Source organism: Camelus dromedarius, chromosome 2 (genome assembly GCF_036321535.1).
Source record: "Camelus dromedarius isolate mCamDro1 chromosome 2, mCamDro1.pat, whole genome shotgun sequence".
Lineage (NCBI taxonomy): Eukaryota > Metazoa > Chordata > Mammalia > Artiodactyla > Camelidae > Camelus > Camelus dromedarius.
In genome coordinates, this window is record NC_087437.1 from 69,175,107 (window position 1) to 69,191,340 (window position 16,234).

At 38.9% G+C, this 16,234-nt stretch overlaps 1 protein-coding gene across 3 annotated transcripts in view; it reads left to right on the forward strand.

Annotated features, from left to right (window-relative positions):
• The first annotated feature begins 2,035 nt into the window (after nt 1-2,035).
• Nucleotides 2,036-16,234, forward strand: part of LSAMP (limbic system associated membrane protein) — a 566,772-nt gene continuing 552,573 nt past the window's right edge. The window contains exon 1 of one of the 3 annotated variants that reach the window (XM_010985026.3): nt 2,036-2,684. In XM_010985026.3, the coding sequence (XP_010983328.1) occupies nt 2,530-2,684 (155 nt within the window). In that variant the 5' untranslated portion in view covers nt 2,036-2,529. The remainder of the gene's footprint in view (nt 2,685-16,234) is intronic. The other 2 variants (XM_064494997.1, XM_010985024.3) reach the window with 2 other exon arrangements.

The window sequence follows — 16,234 nt, forward strand, 5'->3', positions numbered from 1 at the left end:
CTCAGAAGAATCCTGCCAAGGATTGTGAAGCTTGCTGGCAGCAGTGGGGGGTGTGGTGGGTGCTATTTTCCTTGGACTCTTCACATAGACTTATGTAATCCTTCCATCTCCATTTGGCACTTGAAGCTTATTTTCCCATTGCTACTGGGAACCACGGGATTATATTTTTTGTAGTTCAGCCAGCACTTGACATAACCATTTTTTTTCTGTGGCAAAGTGGATTCCAAGTTTTTAACAGCTAAGTTACAAATTAGTGATAGAACATCATTGGTGTATTATCTGGGGACTCTTTATCAGCCTTAATATAGGACAACTTGATTTAGATAAATGTAATGCATAGTACAAGCAAAATTAATTGAACTCTACCAATCTTGAATTTGTGACATTTTGGATTCCAATCCTTCAGTTCTTTTCTTAAAAAACAAAAGATATTCCTTCCTTTCTTCACTTATCTATAAGTGTGAATCTACCTTTTAAGCTGATAAAATGTGGCAGATAAATATCTTTGAATATTCTGGGAGGACAAGGCAGGTGTCAGCACAGTAAGTGCCTCCTTAGGCTTGTACTCTGGTAGGGCTTGATAAGGAATCCTAAACATATGTCTTTTTTTTTTCTTTTTCAAATGTCCATGGCTAATTGTTTGTGTAAATAAGAAGGGTGGGCATAATTTTTGTGTGTGTGCATTTACTTGTATGCACATGGGATATTTAGGGAAAAATGTATAAGAACCTGGAAATATTTGTTGCCTCCAAATAGGAGATATGGGTTGCCCAAAGACAGGGAGAGGAAAGATAATTACAGTTCCCTCTACAGCATTCTGTACCACTTGATTTTTGCACCATGTGAATACTTTAACTATTCAAAAAAACAAAAAGAAAAGAAAAACAAAAAGTTTTGGGTTGGTCCACTCCTATCTTTTATCCTCAGCATCGGTCCTGAGGGCGATGTCTCTAACAGTTCGGGGCTCTCACATGGGTGACCAACAATGTTAGCCCCTTATGGCCCTTATCACTTGGCTTGACTCATGGAGCAGAAGGAATGACAAATGATAGTAACCTGTCTTCCATTCACCACAGTGCTATAGACAGCCTTAGTGTCACCCTGAAAGTGACAAGCTTTCTGATACACAAATCATCTTCCTTGTATATGGATATTTTCAGAAGCAAGTCCCAGTAGAAACCTGGGAAGCAACAGCAATGTGATGCTGAAACAGTGATCCTTAATAACATTCCTCATGTGTAGGACTGAATAAGGATTTCCTGGAGAGTGAGGTTGATTTAGGGATCAGGGATCAGCTGCTGAGGCTAGCACTTGGAAAAGACAAACCAAGCATTCACACCCCAGACCACTCAATACCAGCATTGTCTCCAATCCATCTTTCATAAGGGGGCTCCAAGTGGGGGAGGGGATAAAAGAAGGAGAGAAAGTAAACCTTTTTAAGCCTGTGAAAGAAAGTGCAGGAGAGAGGAAAGAACGAACAAGATGTGAGCATGAAAAGCCAGTTGCCAGGAATATTTAGTTTGGAAATAGACTTTGGCTTTTAATCTTCTACTCCACTGTCAAGTTTCTTCTCTGCTTTGCATTCCTCATCCCATCTTTCAGCTGTGATCCGACTGACACCCTATGCTTTCCTGTCCTCTGTTTCACTCCCTTGTCTGTCAGGGTTTGTCTTCTCTCCTTCTCATCTCCTTTTCCTGATTTCTTCACTCTCTGCCTCTCCTTCCCTGGACTCTTTCTCCTGTTCTTTTATAGCTTGAGTCTCTCTCCTTCTCCCCTTTTTTTCGTGCACAGTACCTCCAAACTCCATCCCCTCTTAAGGAAATCAGCCAGGCCTCAGATGGAGCTGTTGTCCTGACAACCTAAAGGCACATCAGGCTTTCATTGAGGCTGGCTGCTGCTGAAGGGGGCAGTTGTGCAAAGCGAGGGGCCACGCTGAGGGGAGGGCGGAGGGATGACGTGGAGGGGCTGCTGAAACCCGTGGGGGCAGGGAGAGGTGCTGAGCTGAGGGAGGGAGGGACTGGAAGGAGAAACAGGAAAGGGAGGAGGGGGAGAGAGACTCTGGGCTGCCGCCGCTGCCTTGTGGGTTTCGTTACACTCGCTGGCAGGCTGAGTGCCGGCTCCCTCGCCCGCCTGCCTGGGAAAGTGGGTTACAGAGGGAAGAGGCTCAGCTCAGACACTGGCAAAGGAGCATCCAGCCACCGAGGGACCAGAGAACACCTTCCTTTTTGCCGGCTTCTCGTCACCTTTTTCTAGAGGGTTTTTTATATTTGTACTCTCTTCTTTGAAATTTTGTTCCTTTGACTTTTTCCCATCTCTGCTCGGGTTTTACGAGGGCTTTGTTAAGTCTTAAGAGGGAAAAGAGGCTGAGCCAGGCAAAGAGAGAGGCCAAGTGGAAAGGACCGCAAATTGGCAAAGCCCGTTCTGCCTTTGCCGTGGATGAAAGCCCTCTGTTTGTAAAGCCCTCTCGGCGCGAGCAGCACGCGCACACCCTCCAGAGTCGCCCGCGACCCGCACCTCGGCGTGGCCACCATGGTCGCTAGAGTTCAGCCCGATCGGAAACAGTTGCCGCTGGTCCTACTGAGATTGCTCTGCCTTCTTCCCACAGGACTGCCCGTTCGCAGCGTGGATTTTAACCGAGGCACCGACAACATCACCGTGAGGCAGGGGGACACGGCCATCCTCAGGTAGGGCTTTCGGGCAACTTTTCTGCTGCGCGCGATTGTGTATGTGTGTGTGTGTGTGTGTGTGTGTGTGTGTGTGTGTGTGTGTGTGAGTGATCTCCTTGAACTCCAGCTCCTGATGCTACAAGGCTTGTGGTGTGTGTGCGTGCGTGTGTGTGTGTGTGTGTGTGTGTGTGTGTGTGTGTGTGTACACGCGCGCGCGCATATGCCTTTTACCGCCGACTGGCCAAGGTATCTGCCAACAAATTTCAAGGGGATTTTGTTCCCTGTCAGGGATCAGCAGGGTTGGTTAAACGTTGTTTGGATCTTAGGGTCTTGTTTTTCTTACTGAGAAAGCCTAACTTCATCTATGTTGGTGACATTTGGGCAGTGTTCTTGCTTTTGTAATCGCAGATGCTTTGCACTTAAGAGTTTTGTTGGGGTTCCTTAATTGGGAAAGAAGAGTTGTTAAATTATGGCTCTCAGCGAGTGGTACACAGTATTGCATTCTCCTTGGGGGGTGTGTGTGTGTGTGTGTGTGAGAATACCTACGCACATCAAGGCTCTCACTCTGCCCCAGCAGTGGTTCGGATAGGAGACTTTCAGTAAGGATTTTCTAATTGACATCCAGGGCAATAAATCAATCTTAGAACTTTGGTTGGCTACTGAGCCTTTTCTGGAATGTGGATAGAAATCAACACAAGAATGAAGAGAAGGGGGGAAAAAAAGGAATTTGCCAAATCACTGATATTTAAGAATAGGAGTGTTAAGCACAGAGGTTAGGAAAGCATTAACCTGGCATAAAATGGATATTTCAAATTGATTATTGACCTCAAAATTTTATCTCTGTGCAGCTCTGCCAAACTCTGAAATGTAATTTGGGATTGAAATTTGGAAAGGAAGAGTACCAAGTCCTTGGGAGTTTGACCCCTATAAGGGACAGTGAGCTGGAGAAACTCAGATGAAACCTAGCTGTGATTCTATTTCTCAAAAGCTCCAAGCTTGTTTTTCTGTGTATCTTCTTCCTTTCCCCTCTCCACCCATTGTATGTACCCCTTGTCCTTTTTTTTAGAGCTTTCCTGAATTTCTATCAGGTACTTAAATAAATAAATGAATAGAAGAAGAGAAAATGTTCTCCTTGGAGAGCCTTTAAAATCTCATTCCATCCAAATAAAATGACCTAGTGTCAGTCTGTCTATCTAGCTAATATTGCTTGTTGTGGCAATAAAAAGCAGTGTCCAATAGAAGGTAAACCTCTAATCTGTGTGCAAGGAGCTGATAGTGCATAAACCCTGGGGCATCAGGGAGCAGTTCTGTAGCAGAGCTGCCTACAGCAGCAAAGTTTTCTTTCCTTTTCTCAGAAATAAATTTGGTTGGCTGTCACAGTGTCCTGCTTTGGGATCTCTTGCCTTGTTAGAGAGGAATGTGTGTGTGTTGTGCGTGTTGTGGTGTGTGTGTGTGTGTTTCTGTGGACTGTAAAAACCAAGAAAATCCTAATGTGTAAGTACTCCTTTCTTCATTTCCTTAGTATTGTGAATCCCTAAATCCTACTATCCAAAGTATATTTTCCCTCCTAGTTCTCCAGCCCTGTAAAACCTGCATGTGTGATTTATCCACATGGAGTAATAAGATTTATAGAGTAATTTATCTGTTTGCAAACAGATTTGGACATGATGCAGAAAATGTTTTTTCAAACACATAAGCATGCCATCTCAACTGCTAGCATTCACATTCCCTAACACCATTAACCCTTTGCAAGTGAAGCACTCTATGTAAATTTATGCTATCCCTGGAAAGATTTGTTTTCACTGACTATAAGACTGAATATGGGAAAAGTGAGTACCTGGGGTGTATAAGTTTCTGTGTCAATGTTCACGAACTTTGTAAGGCCTTTCTAAGTCAGCATCACCTATATCTTAAGCTATAGTCATCAAAGGGTTAGATAAGTATCTAAATGTTAATTCAGAAGGAAAAAGGTATTCTTATATTTTCACACTTTATATGCACAGAAGTCTATGTCTATGAGAGGCACTCTTATTACCCGTATATCTCTATGATATATGCATGCTTCTTTGTGTTTGTGGCTCAAAAGAAATGGAGTTTTTAAAGCATTACTTTTTAGTAGACATTTCAGGGTGGAAATAGAGGGGGCAGGTAGTAAGAATAGAGAATAAATACAGAAGCAGTTATTCTCTGGGAAAGAAGATAGACAAACAGAGCATGCAAAGAAGTCACCTGTGAGAGTCCATTGCTTTCCTGGACCTCACCTAATGTGCCCTCTTTTTTACTTCCTTTGCCTTGGACAAGTCTTTGCTTCTGGGTTGGTGGAGCTCTATCAGGAGTAACTATGAAAAGAGTTCCCTTTGTTTTCTTAGCTGACCTTCTTCTCAATCTCTTTAACTGAGTCCAGTAAGCTCTGTGGGTCAGTTTCCTGGTGAAGAATGGCACTCTTGCTGTCTGTTTACAAGTCTAGCCTGGGAAAGGCTTGCTTCCACTTTATTTGTGACATTTCACTGGGAGCATGAGCTTCCAGGGGAGGAGAGGAAGGAGAATTTGATTCTTTGGAAGCCACAGTAGCTCTTTGGCACTGAGAAAGTGAAATGGCAAGGGGGAAAAGATCCTCCCTCAGTGAGTCTGTGGCCTGAATGATCTGAAATGGCAACAAGAGGCAAGGGGGATTTGAAATTCTGGTGCTCCAGTGATGGGACTTTGACTAACTGTCCCCAAAACATTTACCTTCACCATGTAGGTTCCATGAAACAAGTGTTTTTTGGGGGGCAATTGATTCTTACTTTTGGGTAATTATGGTCGTTCATGTAAGTGTGCATCTTGAGAGGAGAGAGTATACTAGCCTTGGGGTCTTGCTCTGTAATTTCTGTCTTTTGGGGAAAAAAAGAAAGACTATAGACTGAAGGTGACAAAACTAGATGGAAAGAGAATCTCATGTGTCCCAACCTAACCCTGTTGTTTCCCAGAAGAGATCCTAGATGTTTACGAGCTCCTTTATGAGATTCTTTAAAAAATAAAGGAAACTGCAGCACCATCTTCCATCTCAAAGGCAAAAGAGCAGTGTGATTCATAGACCAGTGGCAGCAGCAGCAGCACCTGGGGCATCTTCCTAAATCTATAGAACCAGAACCTGTATTTACATTTGTAACACCGTGAAGTATGAGACACATCTAACCACAGGACTTTACTTGCAAGGAAGACTCAGTTGCTTTTCTGAACAGGGCCCACCTGCCTCACTGCCACTCCCCTACTCCACCAAGTGTAGGAGTTCATCAGTCACTGGGCAGGTTTCTAGCACTGGTCCTTCCAACCCTCTATCCTTGTACATGAGCTCCCATAGAGATTCACTTCCTGGTTAATCTTGGCAGGTTGAAACCGCATTGCTCTACTGATAAGTTAAGGGAAAAGTGGAAACAGTGTTCCAATCCAACCTTTAAAATTTCATTTTTAACAGTCTCACTGACGATATTTTCAATATGAGCAGCAAATGTCTGGAAAAAATATTTATAAAATAATCGATCCCAATATATCTGCTCATAAAGTAACTTTGTAAAAATTACATATATATGCCTATTTGGACATGCTGCTTAAGTGCATGTAAGATAAAATGCAGAGGCTCCACACCTGTGTTGTAACTTTAAATATTTTAAATTTGAGGTATTGAAATTGCATTTATTTCACAATTCTGACCCTATTTGATGTTTTCAGGATATTGTAATACTTTTTATAGTGATAACATTTTTCCCATTTAAGTGTAAATGTACACTAAGAAGTGTTAGGTATAAGAAACTAAAAACCTAAGTTTAAAACAGTTAAATTTTTAGTTTTTCAAAAATTCTTGGTCTTTATTTCCTTATTTGTTTCTACAATAGGGGAAAAAGAAGAAACAATACAAAAGCTATGATTATTTGACAGTAAAATGTAAAAATTTTGTGCAAGTTTCAAAGGAAAAATGGCTTCTTTTCTATAAAGCATCTGGCACGCCTACATTCACAAAGGAACTGTCAACAATCAGACAAACTCCTGACACAATATGTGTTTTTCTACCACTTATAACTTACTATTTGAAAACAAACTTTGTGGGCATGGTAGTCTACAGGGAGAGTTTGTGACAGTTATGAAGTTTTCTTTTTCTGTAATTAAATCAGTAAAGGTAATCAGAATTTATAGGTAATGACTGATACTTTAAAGATCATTCATTACCCATTAAATTCTTTATCAAATATATTTGGTGAATAATGGAGTAAAGCATGCTATATATTGTCTAGGAATATGACATATTATATCCATTTTTGAAAGATGTTTATGCACTTGTATCACTTGCTGTCATTTATGTCCTGGGGAACAGAACAGACCAGTCTCATGTGACAAATACAAACTGTGATGATTGGTGTTTCTGTAAGTATGAAACACGTACACACTTACAGCACATATTAGAGTGGTTCTATGTAATTTGACTTTGAATGACTTATTTGTCAAATTGTGTAGCAAACAACCAAAGATGACTGACTCATCTACTAAATCAGTTGGTGAGAGTTAAACATCTGTGTTTCTTGAAGCTGCTTCAACATAATAGTAAACTCAGGCAAAAGAAGGATTAGTGCATTTTGCTGTGGTCTCTGAGAGCTCCAAGTACAAGTAGCTGGGGCTCACCTGATGGGAAGTTGTCTGTGTGCTGGTCCCCCTCACTGTCATCACTTGAGCCCTAGAGAGCCCTCCCTTTCAGGCCACTACTTAAGGCTTATAGCCCTTTGCCCTGTTCGTTTGTGAATGTCCTACCTGTTAGTTTGTACAACTTAGAAGAGCTGGGCTCTAATTTTGGATCTATCCTTGCATGCTATATGACTTTGAGAAAATCTCTGAAATATTTTGAGCTTTAGTTTTGTTCAAAAATGATAAAGTTACCTATTGTAGTTACTCTGTGGGGTTGTTTTAAAGAGCTCACAAGAGATAAAGTAGTTCCGTTTGGTGAACTGTAAACTGCTACACAAGCATAAAGTGTTAGTGGTTTTCCAACCACATGTAGCCAGTTGTTTAGACTTTAGGGAGCTCTTTTTTTTCAGACAGTGTTTCTCAAACTTGAAGGTATATCCAAATTACCTGGAGTGCTCATTAAAAAACAGGTTACTTGGCCCTTGTCTTCAGAGTTTCTGATTCAGTAGTTCTCTGCTAGGGGCTGAAGTTTGCATTTGTGGCAAGTCCTCAGATGGTGCTCATGCTGAGGTATGGGGCCACACTTTGAGAACCACTCTCTTGCTTCCATAAGTGTGTTCTGCAGATGAGCATCTTCAGTATTGTAGAGTCACTTGTTAAAATCCAAAATCTCAGGGTCTGTTCCAGACCTACTGAATCAGAATCTGCATTTTAACAAGATCCCAAGTGATTCATAAACATACTGAAGTTGGAGAAATGCTGCTTTAGAGAGTCCACAGCCATGGCCACACATTACTCTCTACAGGGGACCTTTTAAAAAATAATGAAGCTACATATCCCTACTTTCAGTATCCTGATTTAATTAGTTTGGGGTTGGGCTTGGACATAGGTGTTTAAAAAAATGATTCTGATATGTACAGAGTTGTGAACTGCTGCTTTACTTGTTGAAAAATCTCTTTTACAAACCTTGTTCAGGGGCAACGCTTACTTGATAGGTAGTAAAAAATTATAGTCAGGTTGTGTGGTTTGGGAAATATTTCAACAGCAAAGATGTACAAATTCAATTGGAAGAGAGAAAAGAGATCATCATAGATCTATTTCTTTACTACACAATCTCATCTCTCCAATGTCATGGGTAATGGAGTGACTTTATTTTAATATGGATGCATATTTACATAATATCTATTGGAATAGCATTAAAGCTCAATTTTTTTTATTCCTGTTGTCTTGTGTTCTCTCTTTCATTTATATTAAACAAGACACAAAAGATACAAAACAGTTTTAGGTAGGTATTTTTTTTTGATGGGAAAAAACAGACTATATTTAGGCAACGAAAATGTCTTCAGTCTTTTTCAAACAGGCTTACTTCTGTGTACTTACGTTGTCATATTTGCCACAAAAATGATTTAAAAAATAATAGCTACATTGTTGTAGAATTCATCTCAGCTTTACATGGTGATCAGTCTTTAGCTAAAACTTATAGACAAGTGTTTATGTCAGAGAGTTTTTTATCAAGGATATAATAAGTTCAGAATGTTCAACAAGTAGTCTTCCCTCAGTATCTGCGGGGGATTGGTTCCAAGCCCCTCCTTAAATACCAAAATCTGCAGATGCTCAAATCCCTTATATAAAATGGCGTAGTATTTGCATATAACATATGCATATGCCCCAGTATACTTTAAATCATCTCTCGATTACTTAGAATACCTAATACAATGTAAATGCTATGTAAATAGTTGTAAATAAAATGTAAATGCTATGTAAATAGTTGCCAGTGCTCTGGCAAATTCAAGCTTTGCTTTTTGGAACTTTCTGGAATTTTTCTTCCAAATATTTTCAGTCTGCAGTTGGTTGAATCCATGGATGTGGAATCCATGGATACAGAGGACTGACTTAGAAGACCAAGATCTAAATAGCTTGAAATAAACTGATCTATTAAATCAGTATAACTGACAGTTAGTTGGCCTACTACACAAGCTCTTTTTATGATCAAATGAGATATTATGCATCCAAGTGTTCTGTAAACTATAAAATGGTATAAAATGCAAGCTCTTAATAAGATTATTGTCATTGCATTCACAGTAGGAAATAACTTTTAGAAAATTAGAAGACTTAATAAAATAAGCCTTTTTATTTTTATTTCTGTGGTCAAGGTTGGTCATTTGCTCTAAGATGTTTGTACCATTTTATTTCAAGTCCTTTAAAGTCATCCATATCTTAGAGTATAGCTGAGTTTGTTATCAGGAGTGCAGGGTGAGCGAACACTTTTTTGTAGTCACCTGTAATCAAAACAATCTCTAGTTAATGAGTGATTAACCTTCACAGAAGAAAGCATTTTGCTTCAGATTTTGTGAATTACTATAGAATAAATTTGTAGAAATTTAGACTAGGAAAGATCTTGGAGATTAAGCAGTCTGCCATCTCATTTTAAAGGGATATAACTGAGAAGAAAAACATTTAATTGGTTGTCTCAAGATGTGAGTGACAATTTGAAAACTAGAATTCATGTCTCTTAATTCTCATTCCTGTGGAAGTCTTTATTCCAGAGGACCACTGAAATCATTTGTTGATGTTATACCATGATGTGCCACGTTTTACCCCGCCCCCCAAAATGATGCTAAATATGTCTCTCCCTCTCCCTTCCCCTCTCTTCCTCTCTTCCCCTCTTTCCCCATCCTTCCCCTTTTCTTCTCTTCTCTCATCTCTTCTTCTCTCCTCTCTCATTCCTCTCCTCTCTCATTCCTCTCCTCTCCTCTTTCTCATCCCTGCAAATCAAAGCTGAACTTACCTGTGGAGGATCATCCAGGTAGTGCTGATCAAGGAAGACTTTTTTTGGGAACTGCTGTATCTTTCCCATGTTCACTGTCTTAACCAAATGGATTTTCTTTTCTTTACTTGCAGCCTCCATCATATCATATTCGCAAAGCCATTTTTGTATTTGGCAGGGATCTCCTGGCCTCAACAACTTTTTGTTTGTTTGTTTTTAATTACTTTCCCTCTTGCTTCTGATACCTCTTCTGTTAGATTTCTTGTCTGAATTCTCAGCCCTTTGACCCAGTCAGTACTGGTCTTGGGTCCTGAAACTCTGCTGCCTTCTAATTGTTACTTATGACCTTCTGCCTGGTCAAGTCTCCTATGAGTTGTCCCTTTTAGAGACCCTGACCAGGATGGCTACAGTGAGGTTGTGGGCCAAATCTCTGCTTTCAGTTGGCAGACTTTCCTTTGCACAGACTGAAAGGGCACTCTGCACATGGAAGACACTGCAAATTGTATACAAGTCTTTGAGGAAGGTAGAATTTTATTTTCTAATTTGTACAAACATTACTTTGGTCTGACAGTTGGGACTGATGGTGGTAAACTGGAAGGAACTGGACATAGATCTATCCATGTCTCTTGGAATGGTGGAGACACAACATGATAAGCCCTGTGGCAGGTACCTGGGGAGTTTCTGGTGGGACATGCAGAACAAGGCCTCATGAAGCTTTCTTAGCAAGTGGGTGGTGGAGCCAAGGTAGCTACAACATGTTACACCAAGTAAAGGGCAGAGCACAGTGAGGGGAAAGTAACAGATCAGTGGCTTTCAGTGGGTCCCACAGGGAGGCAGGCAGGTTTTACCGGGCGGTCTTTCAGCTCATGGTAAAGACTCAGTCTCAAGGCTGAGGCTCAAAGAAAGAACACAGTCTTTGGGCTAAGGGCTGGCTTACGCAGGGCAGAGTCCTTAGTAATAAAGGCTATTCCCCAGACATATTACCAAGGTAGGTAACTTAGTCAAGGAGTAAAAGACAGGGATATAATTTCTCGAACTGAAGCCCTGTGTCAAAGCTATTGTAACTAAGGGGTGACATGGAGATACATCTCAGAGCACTGAGCCCCATCTTTTAAAACTCTTGCTGTATAAGTTCAGGATCACTAAACCTGGTCCTGCTTTGTGTGGTAAACATGGAGACAAAGGTCTGGAATGAAGTAGAAATGGATACTACTTGCTTCTCTCTGCTATAGATAACGTTACTGGATTGCATCTTTAGTCTACTTAGACCTTCCAGATTCCAGGTAGTTAGCAGAACCATGGACCCGAGCTCACCTGACTGTCCCAGGCCTATTGTTTTTTCCAGTATCAATCTAGAAGTGTTGCCAGATCCTTCAAAGGCTTCCCATCATCTGCAACATAAAGCCAGAGGTCCTTAGCTTGGAAAACTCTCCATGATCTGCTACCTCATTGTGTCCACTAATTCAGAGCCACTTATAGCCTGTGCTCATGAGCATGTGAGTGAGTGTGTGCGTGCACACAGTGCTGGCTCTTACCTTTCTTCATGGTGCTTTCTCTCCCTGGAACCTCCTCTTCTTCCACTGCACCCCTCCCACCATACTTCTTTGCTAGGCTACTTCCTAGGTTCAAGGCTAGTTCTGGTGCTAATTCAGGTAATCTTTCCTAATTTTCCCAGAATGGGCTAAGTACCCTATTTATTGTTGCTAATAGCCCCTCTGCATCCCTTCCTCCCAACCCCACCCCAAAGCTTAATTTAGATATAGTTGACAAACAAAAATTTATATACTTAGGGTGTACAATGAGAAGCTTTGATATATGTATACGTTGTGAAATCAATACTAAAATCAAGTTAATTAACACATTCATCTCACATCGTTATCTTTTTGTGTGTGTAGTGAGAACACCCAGATTTACTCTCCTCCTAGCTAACTTCAAATATACAAGGCAACGTTATTAACTGTAGTCACCATGCTATACTTGCGATCCCCAGAACTTAGTCATCTTATAACTGAAAGTTTGTACCCTTTGACCAACATCTCCCCATTTCTGCCACCACTCAAGCCCTTGGTAATCACCATTCTACTTTCTGCCTCTATGACTTTGACTTTTTTAGATTCTGCATATAAGTGAGAGCATGCAGAATTTGTCTTTCTCTGTCTAGCTTTTCATTTGGCATAATGTCCTCCAGGTTCATCCACAATATCACAAATGGCAGCATTTTCTTTTTTATAGCTGAATAATATTCCATTGTGAGTGTAAATAGATATAGGTCTCACATTTTCTTTATCCGTTTATAGATCAGTGAATGCTTAGGTTGTTTCCATATCTTGGCTATTTTGAGCAGTGCTGCTAAGAATACAAGAGCACAGATATCTCTTGGAGATACTGATTCCATTTCCTTCAGATATATACCCAGAAGTGGGATTACTGCAGTATATGCATACCTCAATGTAGCATTTACTACATTTAAAAAATTATATTCACATTGCTTCAGATGTACTATTAGCCCATCAAAGGCCTTATCTACTTTACATTTTCATCCCAGAATGTAGCTTAGTACTGATAGATGCTCAGATAAATATTTGCTGAGAGACTGAACTGAACAGATGACTGAACAGGTCATACTATAAATCAAGCAGAGGATAAGTTGATTTTTAAAAGAGGAAACAAATTTGAAGGAGACATGGATGAATCATGCAAGATATGTTAGTAGTAAAATCAACCACCCCTGGAGTTACTGTGAATGTGGTGAAGAAGGCATAGTGGTAAAATTAGAGATTGATTCTTTTCTGATCATTGGTGGGGTGAATGAGGGTATCTGGGTAGAAATACTGGCTAGAAATACATCATTTCTCATTGTAGCTACTCTTTTCAAGCACAGCTTTCTAGGGACAGACAAATTTTAAGATAATCCCAAAACTTCAGTCCCAGGGGCCCATACAAAGTATACTCCTTCCTCGGATAGATTAGCAGTTTCTGACAGAGCTAAGAGTCACTCAGTGCTCCTGAAGTGAGGCATTTCCGAGGCATTTCCAGTGTATGAAGAGCTCAGCCTTGCAGGTAGCTGTAAGGGAAGGGATATACCTCCAGGGAGCTGCTGAGGCTTTCTCCCTCTAGTGGTGGCCGTGGGCTTTCAGGGACTAAGTTGGTGATTTGGGAGCAGGATTGTTTTTGTGGCACAGGTATATTCACATCATCTGTTCTACTTTCTTGTGGAATGAAGCAAGGGGCAGATCACTCACATGCATTTGACTCAAAGTACTTATACACACTGAACAATGATGCCTACCTGAGTTTTGCAGTGTAGGATTCATTACTGAGTCCAGAGAAATTCCAAGTTGAATGTACAGTGCCCTTTGTAATAATCCCAAATTCCCTTTTGTATGTCTTGCAGTAATACACAAAGGCATTATTGATATTATGTCAGAGGAAAAATGCAACCCAGCTTGTCACACAATAATGCATTAATATTTATTCCATTATGATTTTTGATGATGCATTTCTATATTGAATGTCTATATTGTAAAGTTATCTAAAGCTGACGACATCCTTTCTAAATTTGTGCTTTAGTCATGCTACTATTTTGCCGCACTACTAAGGAGCAAAAGATACCAGCGAAAGTGATGCGGTTCAACATTGTGTCATGAATAGCCAAATGTCTACATGTGAAAACACTGATTGGGAAAAATAATCAGTTTCCTTATTTTCAATTTTTGTGCTTCTTTGGTCTGACCTCATGCTGGTATATCTATATCAAGGCTGTTTATTTTATGGGGTTTGAGTCACATATGGCTACCAGTTTATGGCTGATCTTCATTTTAGGATAACCGAAGATTGCTGTCATCTTCTGTATGTTCATGATGCATTTCCATGAGCATATCTTAGGATCAGCATTTTCTATTGCTGAATCATTAACTTAGCAGATGAATGGATTTTTCTTGGACTCTCTTTTTGACCTCTATTCTGTCTCTCTCTGGTGACTCTAATCTGATGAACTAATATCTAATATCATCACTATGACCAGGAACTGCCTAAAGTCTATAGAATGTTACTAGATTACAGAAATTTCTAGACTGAATATCAAGAGATTTAGACTTCAGTGCCATTAAAACTGTTGTCTGTAAAAAGTTGTGAATTAGCTCGCATAGTCTCAACTCTAAAATGGGTATAATTCCTACTTGCCTCTTAAACAAAGAAGTTGGCCTGGTAAAGTGATACTGTGTTTTTGAATATAGTTGAGTGCATCAGAAGGAATGCATGCTGCTATAAATGGGTTGATGATATGCTCAAATTAAAAAAAAAAACTCCTACATTATCTTATAAATGTCATACCATAGGAAACAAAAATATTTCTGCATTAATCCCTTAATCCTTGTATAAAAATAAAACAACTCAAAATATAGTTCTTCTAAAAAAAAAGAGTATTTATTTATATAGAACCTGTTGTGTGAACAATTTGTTTCACAAATGTACTTAATCTATATTGTTTAGATGTGCTTAAACACAAGATTTTTATTTTATTTTTAATTTATTCAGGATATATTTATAATTATATAAAAAAGTAAAAGGATGCATTTGCATTTTATATGTACATAAATTTTCCATACACAAAATGTGAATATTATTGTGAACTTGGGTCACAGCACACTTTAATAAGAACCTAATTAATTTGATGCACTAATGATCAGGGAAGTTTATTGCAGAAAACCAGATTTTCTAGGTTATCAAGGATGTGAACATATAAAATATAGAAGAAGCATCACATGATGACTTTCTTAACTGATTTTAGTTAATATGTTTTATTTTTAATTAATCATTATGCAAATGCTAAGATTATTTGTAAGAGAAATCAGACTTACTATTTCTTGTTTCTATTATATATTGGTTATCATATAGTCCCTAAAAAGTAAAGTAAAATCTTATATTTTTCTACTTGTATTAAAGGTTAGAAATTGATCTTAGCTAAGTGAGAAATAACTTTAAAAAATTAAAGTTAATTCTTTGTATTTGTGATCTCAATTCTAGACTAAATTTCTGTTTTCTTTCATTCTCAGTCACCAAAAGATCTATTGATTTGTTAACAAGCCTTCATAAAGAAAATGAGAAACTGGCCACTGTAAGGGAAGAATAAGAATTTAAATTAAATTTCAATTTGTTTATCAAATAAAATGATCATAATTATGCTTTTGTACCCTTTTCAATGTTAAAGACTCAAGGCATGTGAGGAAATGATTAGGGTAATAGAAACAAGTTCAATTATAAGTCTCATATGTATGAAACCTAGGTCACTAAAATAAAAATAACTTGATAGAGTGATTATAGAAATACTATTGCTAACATTTGAATACCTGTAGAAAACAAACTTTTTCACAGTATTGGTGGCACACAGTATTGTCCCAGTTATAAATAAAAGGGGAAAATAATATTAAATCACCACCGCCAACAACAAAAATATAAATGCTAGAATATTTACAAAACAAGCAGTGATCACCCACAACAGGGGTTCCCTGGGAACAAACTATAGCATGGTAAATACATTTCTTTAAAACAAACAAAATTCCAAACTGGTAGATCAGGGAAATGCCATTCATTCTAAGTATCTGTATTTTGACAGGTTTCTCCTGATAGATTTATTGGTCCATAATGAGCTAGAATTTTTTCAGTTGATTGAATCATCATGCTGAAGAAACCGATTGATGGTAGTAGAGGATTCTCTGTCTATCTTTGGCCATCTTCAATATTTGAATAAAAACACAGGAAGCAAACTTTCTACCAAGTACATGACACAAGATAAAAGGATTTTCTTTGTTGACAAGATTATAAGATGAAAATTGGTGCAAGCTATAGGGAGGCAAATTGCAGCTCTCTATATAAAGGAATGTTATTCATAGATTTGTGTGTTTATACCCTACTTCATTCCAAAAATAAAAAGAAAGAAAAGAAAAAGAAAAAGAAAAATGAAAAAAAAAAAGAAAAAAGAAAAGCAAAGAACTTATGGTAGTTTATAATTTAAACAGAATGTAATTTAAATAAGCAGATCAGCTTGAATGATTTTACAAAGATGAACATATATTTTAATGGCATAACGGAAATCACACAGCTTCTGAGCCAGGAAAACTAGCTCCAAAAATTACCTCTACCAATT